This window comes from Cherax quadricarinatus, chromosome 45, assembly GCF_038502225.1.
Source record: "Cherax quadricarinatus isolate ZL_2023a chromosome 45, ASM3850222v1, whole genome shotgun sequence".
NCBI lineage: Eukaryota > Metazoa > Arthropoda > Malacostraca > Decapoda > Parastacidae > Cherax > Cherax quadricarinatus.
The window spans coordinates 1,886,109-1,898,583 of NC_091336.1; the positions used below are offsets into that span (position 1 = coordinate 1,886,109).

At 39.9% G+C, this 12,475-nt stretch overlaps 2 protein-coding genes across 5 annotated transcripts in view; one reads left to right on the forward strand and one right to left on the reverse strand.

The window, feature by feature from the left end:
• r (carbamoyl-phosphate synthetase 2, aspartate transcarbamylase, and dihydroorotase rudimentary) overlaps positions 1-12,475 on the forward strand; it is a 1,183,622-nt gene that overhangs the window by 928,140 nt on the left and 243,007 nt on the right. Inside the window, exon 35 of the mRNA XM_070094236.1 lies at positions 9,175-9,378. Within this exon, the coding sequence (XP_069950337.1) occupies positions 9,175-9,378 (204 nt within the window). The remainder of the gene's footprint in view (positions 1-9,174; positions 9,379-12,475) is intronic.
• The window catches only part of LOC128694914 (uncharacterized), a 132,494-nt gene that overhangs the window by 83,490 nt on the left and 36,529 nt on the right, over positions 1-12,475 (reverse strand). The window lies entirely within an intron of this gene.

The following is a 12,475-nucleotide window of genomic DNA, read 5'->3' on the forward strand; positions in this document are numbered from 1 at the left end:
CCTGTAAGCTTTTCCAGCCTTAAATGTCACTCTTCAGTACAGGAAAGACAATGCTATAACTTATTTTGTCAGGCACACCACCTAAAGGGGACAAGAAGATACAGAACATCCAGACCATGGGAAAATCTGGGTAGCCACAAATGCTCCAGAGAGAGAGGTTTTTTAGTGTCAGGGAAAGCTGGCAGGAAACGAGAAATCATACACCAACTCTGATCATTTCTGGAATAAAATCACAGTCAATGGCCTCCACTTCAAAACAACAGATATTAGTGCCAGGAAACCCCCCTCCCATCCCCTGTACCACCAATACAACAACTTTCATCTTTGCAAATATGCAGGGTCTGAATCCAGCAACGAACAACAAAATACCTTTCATCTGTGGACTGCTTACGGAGTCAAACGCAATGTGTGCAGTTTTCACAGAGACCCACATAAAGGATCACTTTGACATGAAATATTGATCGTGGGTTATAACCTATACAGATGTGACAGAGTGAACAGGCAGAAGGGGGGGGGGGTTGGCCTGTGCGTCGCAGAGTCACTGATGTGCTCAGAACTACTAAGTGCCTCAAGTAATGTAGTTGAAGTTTTGGCAGTAAAGATTGAGAAATAAAACCTGGTCATTGTGGTTGTATACAAGCCTCCGGATGCAACTTCCCAACAATTCCAGGAACAGCTTTTGAAAATAGACAACTATTTGGAAAATCTTCCAGCTCCTACCCCCAACATCTTGGTTTTGGGGGATTTCAACCTAAGGCACCTAAAATGGAGGAATGTAGCAAATAATGCTGTAGCAGATAAAACCCTAGGAGGCAGCTCAGATGAAAACACACACGCACACGCACACGCACACGCACACGCACACACACACACACACACACACACACATGCTTTTAAATCTCTGCACTGAATTCACCTTAAACCAGCAAATAATAGAGCCAAAAAGATTGGAGAATACGCTGGACCTCATCTTCACTAACAGTGATGATCTGATAGGAAATATTACCATATCAAAAAAACATACTCAGGTCACAACATAATAGAGGTTCAGACATGTATACGTGGGGCCCCAGACCAACAAAATGTAATCAGTCATGAGGGAGCCTTCACCAAATTCAACTTCAATAACAAAAACATAAGGTGGGACCAAGTCAACTAGGTCCTAAATGATATAAACTGGGAAGATATCCTAAGCAACATGGATTCAAACCTATGTCTACAACAAATTAGTGGACCCTCGGGTAACGATTTTAATCCATTCCAGAGAGCTTGTCCTTAACCGATTTTATTGTTAGCTGAATTAATTTTCCCCATAAGAAATAATGGAAATCCAATTAATCCATTCCTGCTGTCAGGAGGCTTGACAGGATAGTACTTCAATATGATGCTATTATCAACTCTACAGCTTATTTTCCTATCACAATTCATCTAATATGACATAATAAACAATATTAATAACAGAAACACGATTAATACTCAAGAATGAATAAAATGTCATAATGTAAGTGAGGATAAGTGATGGAAGTGTCGTTGTTGGGTTTATAATGGCCACTGAGAGAAGCCGTACAGGCTTCTGCTACCACCACTATCCACAAACAATATATGAACGTAATTTATAAATAAGAAATACAGAGGACCCTTGGCTAACTATATTAATCCGTTCCTGAGAGCTCATTGTTAGATGAAATTATCATTAGCCAAATTAATTTTCCGCTAAGAAATAATGGAAATCCAATTAATCCGTTCCAGACAGCCAAAAGTATTAAAAATTTTTTTTCATAAAATATACATTTCCCTACAAAGAAAACAATGAGACATGCACAATAACTATATAAATAAATGTTAAAATGACACTTAGCTTTATTGAAGAGTATTGATGAGTGATGAGACATTGTTTTTCTTGAACACTCTGGGATTTTAAGAGTGATACATGAGTAAAGGCTTCATTTTGCAATCCCCACTAACATTACAACAAAACAAGAAAGTTAGCCTGTCTTTCATAGGCTTGTGTCCTGGGAGTGCCTTTTTCCTCCTGACTAATGTAGGTCCTGTTTGGCATTTTCTTCCAGAACAGCCCTGTTGGGGTTGGAATTTTTCAGCTTCGCCATGCCTTATCACACTGTGTATGCCACTACAATTCTTAAATCTCTCAAACCAGCCTTTGCTGGCCTTAAATTCACCAATATGAGCACTAGTTCCAGGCATTTTTTCCTGGTCACCTGGGTGTTAGTCGTCTGGTGTGGGTCGCATCCTGGGGGACAAGATTAACTCTTTCAGGGTTTCGGACGTACTAGTACGGCTTAGGCACCAGGGTTTTTGACGTACTAGTACGTCTAAATTCTAGTGCCCTCAAATCTAGTGAGAGAAAGCTGGTAGGCCTACATATGAAAGAATGGGTCTGTGGTCAGTGTGCACAGTATAAAAAAAATCCTGCAGCACACAGTGTGTAATGAGAAAAAACTTTGACTGTGTTTTGTGGATTAAAACAGCAACTTTGCACTGTATTTTTGTATGGTATTTATTGTTGTATTCTAGTTTTCCTGATCTCATTTTATAGAATGGAAGACATATTACAGAAATTGAGATGATTTTGACTGGTTTTGCAATGAAAAGTACCTTGAAATTGAGCTCAGAGTTGCAGAAATCTTCGATTTTTACCAAAGTTCAAAAGTAAACAAATCATGCTACGCATCCAGTATATGTCAACTGGTAAATCTAATATTCTTTCACAAGTGCGCTGGTATTATTTATATAATTTCTACACTAATGCAGTAGTCTGCATAACAGTAAGTCTTCTATTTTTTGTGAGAATAAAAATTCAAAGTGAAAAGCAAAAGAATGTAAGAGGGGTGTGGGGACGTGACTAATGAACAGAGAAAATGTTATTTTAGTGCCAGGAATGTCTTTCTTGTTTATTCTGGGCCTTATTCGGAAATTGGCATCTTTTGAAATTTGTGTGAAATTGGCAAAATTGCTAAATTCTGACGACTATTGTTTAGTTGAAACCGGTAAATGGGTGGTTTCTTGTACTCATTCGATAGAAAAAATGGAGTTCTACCGAAATAGTTATGATTTTTGTCGACTAGTACACTGGAATTGGACGAAAATAGGGCTCAAAGTGGGCAAAATCACCGATGTGTAAACATCGAGACTGCTCACTTCACAAGAGCATAATTCCGTAGGTTTTCCATCAAATTTCATACTTTTAGTGTCATTATGATCAGGAAAAGATTCTCTATCTTTTCATAGGAAATTTTTTTTTTTTTTTTTTAATTTGGCAACCCTGAGAACAAGTCTCGGAGAGGGCCTGGCAACCCTGAAAGGGTTAAGGACCCCAATGGAAATAAGTTACAGTCCTCGATGACCCGCTGACTTTCTTGGGTTATCCGGTGGCTAAACCTCTGGGGTTAATTGTTTCTCGGTAATTGTTTCTTGTTAAGCCACACCACCAACAGTCTCTCCACATCTTTGATTAGTACAGCTGATGGTGGTGCAGCAGCAGCTGAACGTGATAAGATAGTATTTCGATAGTATTTCTCACCCTTTTTACCACAGGGTTGACACTAGAAGCTTCTTTGGGCCTGTGGTGGCTTATTAAGCAGTTACAAGCACTATAAACAAAGGAATGATACAAAATATATCGAATATATGCATGAAACTGGCCACCCTGGCTTATAAACAATGATGGCAGGGCAGCTGAGGCGCTCAGGCTGGACGGACAGGTTCGGGACGAATCACGTTGGGCGAGTTTTATCGTTAGGTGGGCCAAAATTTTTACGCTCAAATGCTTCGTTAGGCGGATTTAACATTATGCGATGCGTTCATTAGCTGAGGGTCCACTGTATTTACATTTTAATTTATAAATAAGAAATATTTGTAGTTACCTGGGAGGAGATGTAATTTAATTAAGTAGTTAGTTTTTTGGAGTGTAGCAGGCATGTAGGAGGTGAAAGGAAGGCAAGTTTATTATGCTTCAATATGACGCTAATATCTCTGCAGCTTATTTATCTATCACAATTCATTTAATATGACATAATAAACAATATTAATAACACAGAAACATGATAAATACTTTAGAATGAATAAAATTTGTCATAATGTATGTGAGGATAATTGATGGAAGTGTTGTTGGGTTTATAATGGCCACTGGTGGTGGAAGCTTCTGCCACCACCACTATCCACAAACAATATATGAACGTATGAACGAAAAAAAAAAAAATTTCTCAGGAAATGATAAGGAATCTTTTTTCGATCATAATGACACCAAAAGCATGAAATTTGTTGGAAAACCTATGGAATTATGCTCTTGCAAAGTTAGCAGTCTTGATGATTTTTATGCATCGGCGATTTTGCCCACTTTGAGCCCTATTTTTGGCCAATTCCAATGTACCAGTCGACAAAAATCATAACTATTTCGCTAGAACTCCATTTTTTTCTATCGAATGAGTACAAGAAACCACCCATTTACCGATTAAAACTTTCCAATAAAATGGTCAGAAATTGACAATTTTGCCAATTTCACACAAATTTCAGAAGATACCAATTTCCAAATTGGGTCCAGAATAAACAAGACAGACATCTCTGGCACTAAAATAACATTTTTTCTGTTAGTCATGTCCCCAGGCCTCAATAACATTTCTTTTTGCTTTCCACTTTGAATTTTTATTTTCACAAAAAAATAGAAGATTTACTGTTATGCAGACTACTGCATTAGTGTAGAAATGGTATAAATAATATCAGCGCACTTGTGAAAGAATGTTAGACTCAACCAGTTGACGTGTATTGGATGCGTAGCATGATTTGTTTACTTTTGAACTTTGGCAAAAATCGAACATTTCTGCTACTTTGAGCTCAATTTCAAGGTACTTTTCATTGTGAAACCAATCAGAATCATCTCAATTTCTGTAATATGTCTTCCATTCTATGAAATGAGACCAGGAAAACTAGAATACAACCATAAATTTTATACAAAAATACACTGCAAAGTTGCTGTTTTAAAGCAAAAACACGGCCAGTTTTTTTTTTCTCATTATGCACTGTGTGCTGCAGGATTTTTTTATAATGTGCACACTGACCACATAGACCCATTCTTTCATATGTAGGCCTACCAGCTTTCTCTCGCTAGATTTGAAGGCACTAGAATTTATGCGTACTAGTATGGCACCACCCCTGAAAGGGTTAAAGAAGCAGTTAGAGAGTACACCTAAGATAACTGCTAGACAATTGAAAGAAAAGAATCCACATCTTCTCTCGGAGGTGTATGTTAGAACTGTTAAAAGACGTACGTCAGAGCTGGGCTACACTAGTCACCACCAGGTTAAGAAACCGATCCTCTCCAAGCCACAGATGAAATGTAGGCTGGATTATGCAAAGAAATATATTCACTGGAATCCTCAACAGTGGTCTGAAGTACTTTGGAGTGATGAAGCAACCTTCACCATCACCTGTAACCATGGGGGACATGTGTACTGGCCCAGAGGTAGTGACCTGCTAGACCCACGCTACACCTGTGGGACCACCAAACATCCAGACTCGCTCATGGTTTGGAGGCGTTTCAGTGCTCAGAGTCTTGGTGAACTCATTGCACTTCCCAGTATAATTACCTGGAGTTATTGTGTGACATTTTACCTGAGGCATTTGACAAGTGTGGGGCTTAGATTTTAATGCAGGATGGTGCACCATGTCACACCACCAAATCTGTAGTTCAGTGGCTTAACCCTTTCAGGGTCGACAGGCCCTCTCAGAGATTTCTCAGGGTCGGCCAAATTTCAAAACAAAAACAAAACAAAAATTTTCTTGTGGAAAGATAGAGAATCTTTTCCCGATCATAATGACACCAAAAGTATGAATTTTGATGGAAAACTTACAGAATTATGCTCTCGCGAAGTTAGCGGTCTCGACGATGTTTACGCATCGGCAATTTTGCTCACTTTGAGCCCTATTTTCGGCCAATTCAGTGTACTTGTTGACAAAAATCATAACTATTTTGCTAGAACTCCATTTTTTCTATCGAATGAGTACAAGAAACCACCCATTTACCGATTTCAACTATCCAATACGTATAGTGGTCAGAATTTAGCAATTTTGCTAATTTCACACATTTCAAAAGATGCCAATTTCCAAATAGGGTCCAGAATAAACAAAGACATTCCTGGCACTAAAATAACATTTCCTCTGTTCATTAGTCACGTTCCCATTCCTCTCTTACATTCTTTTGCTTTCCACTTTGAATTTTTATTCTCTCAAAAAAAATAGAAGATTTACTGTTATGCAGACTACTGCATTGGTGTAGAAATGGTATAAATAATATCAGCGCACTTGTGAAAGAATATTAGACTCAACAGTTGATGTGTATTGGACGCATAGCATGATTTGTTTACTTTTGAACTTTGGTAAAAATCGAACATTTCTGCAAATCTGAGCTCAATTTCAAGGTACTTTTCTTTGTAAAACCAGTCAAAATCACCTCAATTTCTGTAATATGTCTTCCATTCTATAAAATGAGACCAGGAAAACTAGAATACAACACTAAACACCATACGAAAATGCAGTGCAAAGTCGCTGTTTTAATCCAAAAACACGGTCATTTTTTTTTTTTTTTCTCATTATGCACTGTGTGCTGCAGGATTTTTTTTATACTGCACACACTGACCACATAGACCCATTCTTTCATATGTAGGCCTACCAGCTTTCTTTCACTAGATTTGAGGGCGCTGAATTTAGGCGTACTAGTACGTCAAAAACCCTGGCTCGCAAGCCGTACTAGTCTGGCCGAAACCCTGAAAGGGTTAAGGACTGTGAAGTTAGGTTCTTTAATGACTGGCCAGGCAATTCCCCAGACTTAAACCCTATTGAGAACCTCTGGTCAATAGTGAAATGAAGTTTACTGGGCAAGGATATCGGTTCCATCCCGCAGCTGGAGGCTGCTCTACATGAGGCATGGAATGGTATACCTTCCCAGACCCTCCAGAATTTGTGTGAGAGTCTTCCTACACAGCTGAGGGATGTGATTAAGTGTAGAGGATACAGCACTATATATTAAAAACCTCAGTAAGTGTGCAAATATTTATACAGTGGAACCTTGACTTGCGAGTGTCCCAATGTATGAGTTTTTTTGAAATATGAGCCATCGATCGGTCAGTTTTTTGCTCTGAGTTATGAGCCAACATTTGAATTATGAGCCAGCTCCCCCCCACTTCCCCCTCAACCCAAAACCTGGACACCTCTCTTGTTTATCTATGATTCCAAGGAATTCATATATAATTCCAAGGAATCATCATCTTTTTCTTATCAGCACTGTCCTTCACACTTAATTTCTTAGGACCCTTGGTTAGAAAAGTGAAATTTGGCCAAATGACTGTCAAAAATGAAAGCAAAGCAGGAGAGAGCGGCTCCCACAGCTAGGTAAACAGTGCACTGAGTTGACTTCGTTCTGAAGCTCTCATTGTTATAATAATGTATTATTATTATTAATTTAGGGAACTGAAGCTCAATCGTTATTGTAATAATAATAATTATTATAACTATTATTATTGAAAATAATATAGGAAACTGAAGCCCCTCACCAGTGTCAAGGTTCCTTGATGCTAGTGAGGGGCTCTTGATCTAGGGAATTGAATATGCGCTTTAGTTCCCTAAATTAATAATAATAATAATAATAATACAAATAATTATTATAATAATAGAGCTTCAGCTCCCTAAATTATTTATCAATAATTATAATTATAATACATGTAATAATAATCACAATTACATACATATGTAATATGTATGTAATAATACGTAATTAAAAATTCTGCCGCTAGTTGGCGCACCTGATTACAAAACATCTGGTAAGCAGTACACGTGTTTACATCGCTGTGGGAGCAGTTCTCTCCTGCTTTGCTTACATTTTTGACAGTCATTTGGTGAAATTTTGCTTTTCTAACCATGGGTCTTAAGAAAATAAGTGCGAAGGACAGTGCTGAGAAGAAAAAGATAATTTCCATGAAATTAAAGCATGAAATCATAGATGAACATAAACAAGGTGCACGAGTTGTGGATTTAGCCAGACAATACCAGCGAGGTACATCTACTATTTGTATGATACTAAAGCAACAGGAGTTGATAAAGGCTATAGCGCCAGTCAAGGGCGTTACAATAATGTCTAAGCTGCGGACCTTTGTCCATAAAAAGATGGATAAGCTGCTGTTGATGTGGTTGAGAGAGAAGCAGCTTGCAAGAGATACCGTGACTGAGGGAATCATCTGAGAGAAGGCACGAGGCATTTACACTGATTTCCTGCAGCAGACCCCAGGCTCCTCAACGGACAAGGCATTGGAAAAGTCGTTTAAATCCAGCCGGGGCTGGTTCGACAGTTTTAAAAGGAGGGCCAACATTCAGTCTGTCATCAGGCATGATGAGGGAGCAAGGTCTGATGTGAAGGCAGCTGAGGATTTCCTCAAAACTTTTGCTGAAGTAATAGCAGCTGAAGAAGACAGGGCTCTTCTGGAAGAAGATGCCAAGAAGGACTTGCATAACTGCAGAGGAGATGATGCCAGGCCACAAACCCACGAAGGATGGGTTAACCCTCGCATTGTGTGCTAATGCAAGTGGCAACTGCAAGATGAAGTCACTGCTCGTATATCATTCGGAAAACCCCAGAGCCTTTAAGTCACACAAGATTCTAAAAGAAAAACTGCAGGTTATGTGGAGGGCAAACCCGAAAGTATGGGTCACCAGACAGCTCTTTGTGGAGTGGGTAAACCTGGTCTTTGGTCCTGCTGTTAAAAACCATCTCCAGAAAAATAACCTACCCCTGCAAGCCCTTCTCGTCGTGGACAGTGCACCTGCTCATCCACCAAACCTCAGAGATGACATCCTCAAAGAGATCAAGTTCATAAATGTTCTCTTCCTTCCACCCAACACCACCCTGATCCTGCAGCCCATAGACCAAGAGTTGATTTCTAATTTCAAGCTCTACACCAAGCACCTGTTCCACTGCTGCTTTGATGTGATGGAAAGCACAAAATTGACCCTTCAAGAGTTCTGGAGGGACCACTATAACATCGTGATATACCTCAGAATTATAAATATGGCCTAGCAGGGTGTTACATGGAGGACCTTGAACTCTGCGTGGAAGGAGCTGTGGCCTCAGGTTGTCTGAAAGGGACTTTGAAGGATTCAAACCCGAAGCGGCAATGGTGGACGAGATTGTGTCCCTCGGAAAGTCCATGGGCATGGAAGTGGATGAAGATGATGTGAATGTGCTCATCAAAGAGCACTCCGAGGAGCTGACGACGGAGAAGTTAGATGAACTACATATGCAACAGCATCATGAAGTTTTGAAGGACATTCGTACTGTGGAGGAACCAGATGTGGAGGGGGTTATCTCTACAAGTGAGATAAAGGAAATGTTGCGAATCTGGGAGAGACTGAGTTTATTGCAACGAAACACCCAAAGAAAGTTGCAACTGGTCATGCATTGGAGCTATTTAATGACGCTTGCCTAACTCATTTCTGAAACATTCTGAAAGGGAAGCTGAAACTAACCTCCTTGGACAGGTTTTTTATTGAAATGCCCTGCAGAGGAAAGTGAGGAAAGAGTGAAGAGAAAGCCAAAAATCAGTGAAAAGTAAGAACAAGTGAAAGTGAAAAGTTAAACAAAACAAATTGTATCTGTCAAGTGATAAAACAAATTGTATGAATCTAGTTCAGCAATGAAACAAAGCAATGTTGTTGTTGGAGGTTTACAGGGCCACTAACATTATACACTGCACTGTGAATCTCCCACCCTCAACCTCCCCTACACTCAGCCTCCTCCACACTCAACCTCTGCCACCATCTCTGCTCCAAGTGTGTAAGTACATATACACTTTATATAAACAGTTTATTTCTTTACGTTCTGTAGTGTATTATGATTTATTATGTGCTATATATGATGTTTTCAATTTTTCCTTAGAAAACTAGTGATCTACTGCAGTTTAGCTTCAAAAATACTCCATTTTCTCTTACAATAAGAGCATAGGAAGATACTCTCAGTATATACACGCAGGAAATGGCGGACACTTCCGCCGCTGCCTCTGCCACCATATTATGGCCTATTTTATTCATTCTAGAGTATATATCATGTTTGTGTTAATTATATTGTTTATTATGTCATTAGATGAATTGCAATAGGTGAAAAAGCCATACAATTGATAATAGCTTCATATTCAAGTACAGTGGTCCCTCAATAATCGTCCGGCCTGAAAGTCGTCTATTTCGGAAATAGTTGCGTTATTTCGTCTAAGCATTGGCTCACAAATGGTCCGTTAACTCGCTAATCGTCCTTCGTCCTGGATGCGTACTCACGGCTCTGAGCCACATCGTCCTCCCTTCCCAGCCAGTGTGCCATTGTTTACCAGTGAGCGATGGTCCCCTCATGTGTTCATATGAAATACAGTGGACCCTCAACCAGCGATATTAATCCGTTCCTGAGAGCTCATCGTTAGTCAGAATTATCATTAGTCAAGTTAATTTTCCCCATAAGAAATAATGGAAATCAAATTAATCCGTGCAAGACACCCAAAAGTATTGAAAAAAAAAATTTTACCATATGAAATATTAATCTTAATACACACAAACTGAAGATTACATGCACAGTTACATGACACTTACCTTTATTGAAGATCTGGTGATGATTGATGGGATGGGAAGAGGGGAGAGGTGTTAGTGTTTAGAAGGGGAATCCCCTTCCATTAGCACTTGAGGCAGCAAGTCTTTTTCTGGGGTTACTTCCCTTCTTCTTTTAATGCCACTAGAACCAGCTTCAGAGTCACTGGACTTCTGTCGCACAACATATCTGTCCATAGAGGCCTGTACCTCTCGTTCCTTTATAACTTTCCTGAAGTGGTTCACAACAGTGTCAGTGTAATAGTCACCAGCACTGCTTGCAGTAGCTGTGTCAGGGTGATTTTCATCAAAATAGGTTTGCACTTAAAGCCACTTTGCACACATTTCCTTTATCCTAGAAGTAGGCAACTTCTTCAATTTCCCTCTCCCCTCCTCCGAAGCAGTTTCCTCAGGTGTGCCCTCTTGCTGTTCAAGATGATCTAGCAGCTCATCAGTGGTTAGTTCTTCACTGTCCTCCACCACCAACTCTTCCACATCCTCCCCATTAACCTCCAACCCCAAGGACTTCCCCAATGCCACAATGGATACCTCAACTGGCATAGGATTCTCAGGGTTAGCCTCAAACCCTTCAAAATCCCTTTTGTCTACACATTCTGGCCACAGTTTTTTCCAAGCAGAGTTCAATGTCCTCTTAGTCACTTCCTCCCAAGCCTTACCTATAATGTTTACACAATTGAGGATGGTAAAATGATCTTTCCAAAACTCTCTTAGAGTCAGTTGAGTTTATGAGGTCACTACAAAGCACCTTTCAAACAGAGCTTTTGTGTACAGTTTTTTGAAGTTTGCAATAACCTGCTGGTCCATGGGCTGCAGGAAAGGAGTGGTATTAGGAGGCAAAAACTTCACCTTAATGAACCTCATGTCCCCATAAAGTCGCTCTGCCACGTCTGTAGGATGACCAGGGGCATTGTCTAACACCAGGAGGCACTTAAGGTCTAATTTCTTTTCAGTTAGGTAATCTTTCACATTGGGGGCAAATGCATGGTGTAACCAGTCATAGAAAAAGTCCCTAGTGACCCATGCCTTACTGTTTGCCCTCCACAGCACACACAAATTAGCCTTGAGGACATTGTTTTTCCTGAACACTCTGGGAGTTTGAGTGATACACCAATAAAGGCTTCACTTTGCAAACACCACTAGCATGGGCACACATCAACAGAGTAAGCCTGTCATTCATAGGCTTATGTCCTGGGAGTGCCTTTTCCTCCTGAGTAATGTACGTCCTGCTTGGCATTTTCTTCCAAAACTGGCCTGTTTTGTCACAATTAAACACTTGTTCAGGTTTCAGTCCTTCACTGTCTATGTATTCCTTGAAGTCCTGCACATATTTTTCAGCAGATTTGTGGTCCGAACTGGCAGCCTCACCATGCCTTATCACACTATGAATGCCACTACGCTTCTTAAATCTCTCAAACCAAGCTTTGCTGGCCTTAAATTCACTCGCATCACTAGTTGCAGGCATTTTTCTAATTAAATCGTCATGCAACTTCCTAGCCTTTTCACATATAATCGCTTGAGAGATGCTGTCTCCTGCTGTTTCTCATTTATCCACACCAATAAAATCTCTCAACATCTTCTATCACTTGCGATCTCAGTTTCGAAAACATAGTTGCACCTTTGGCAAGAACAGCTTCCTTGATTACCGTTTTCTTGCCCACAATAGTAGCGATGGTTGATTGGGGTTTATTATACAACCTGACCAGCTCAGAGATACGCACTCCACTTTCATATTTATCAATGATCTCTTTCTTCATCTCCATAGTAATTCTCACCCTTTTTGCTGTAGGGTTGGCACTAGAAGCTTTTTTGGGGCCCATGGTGA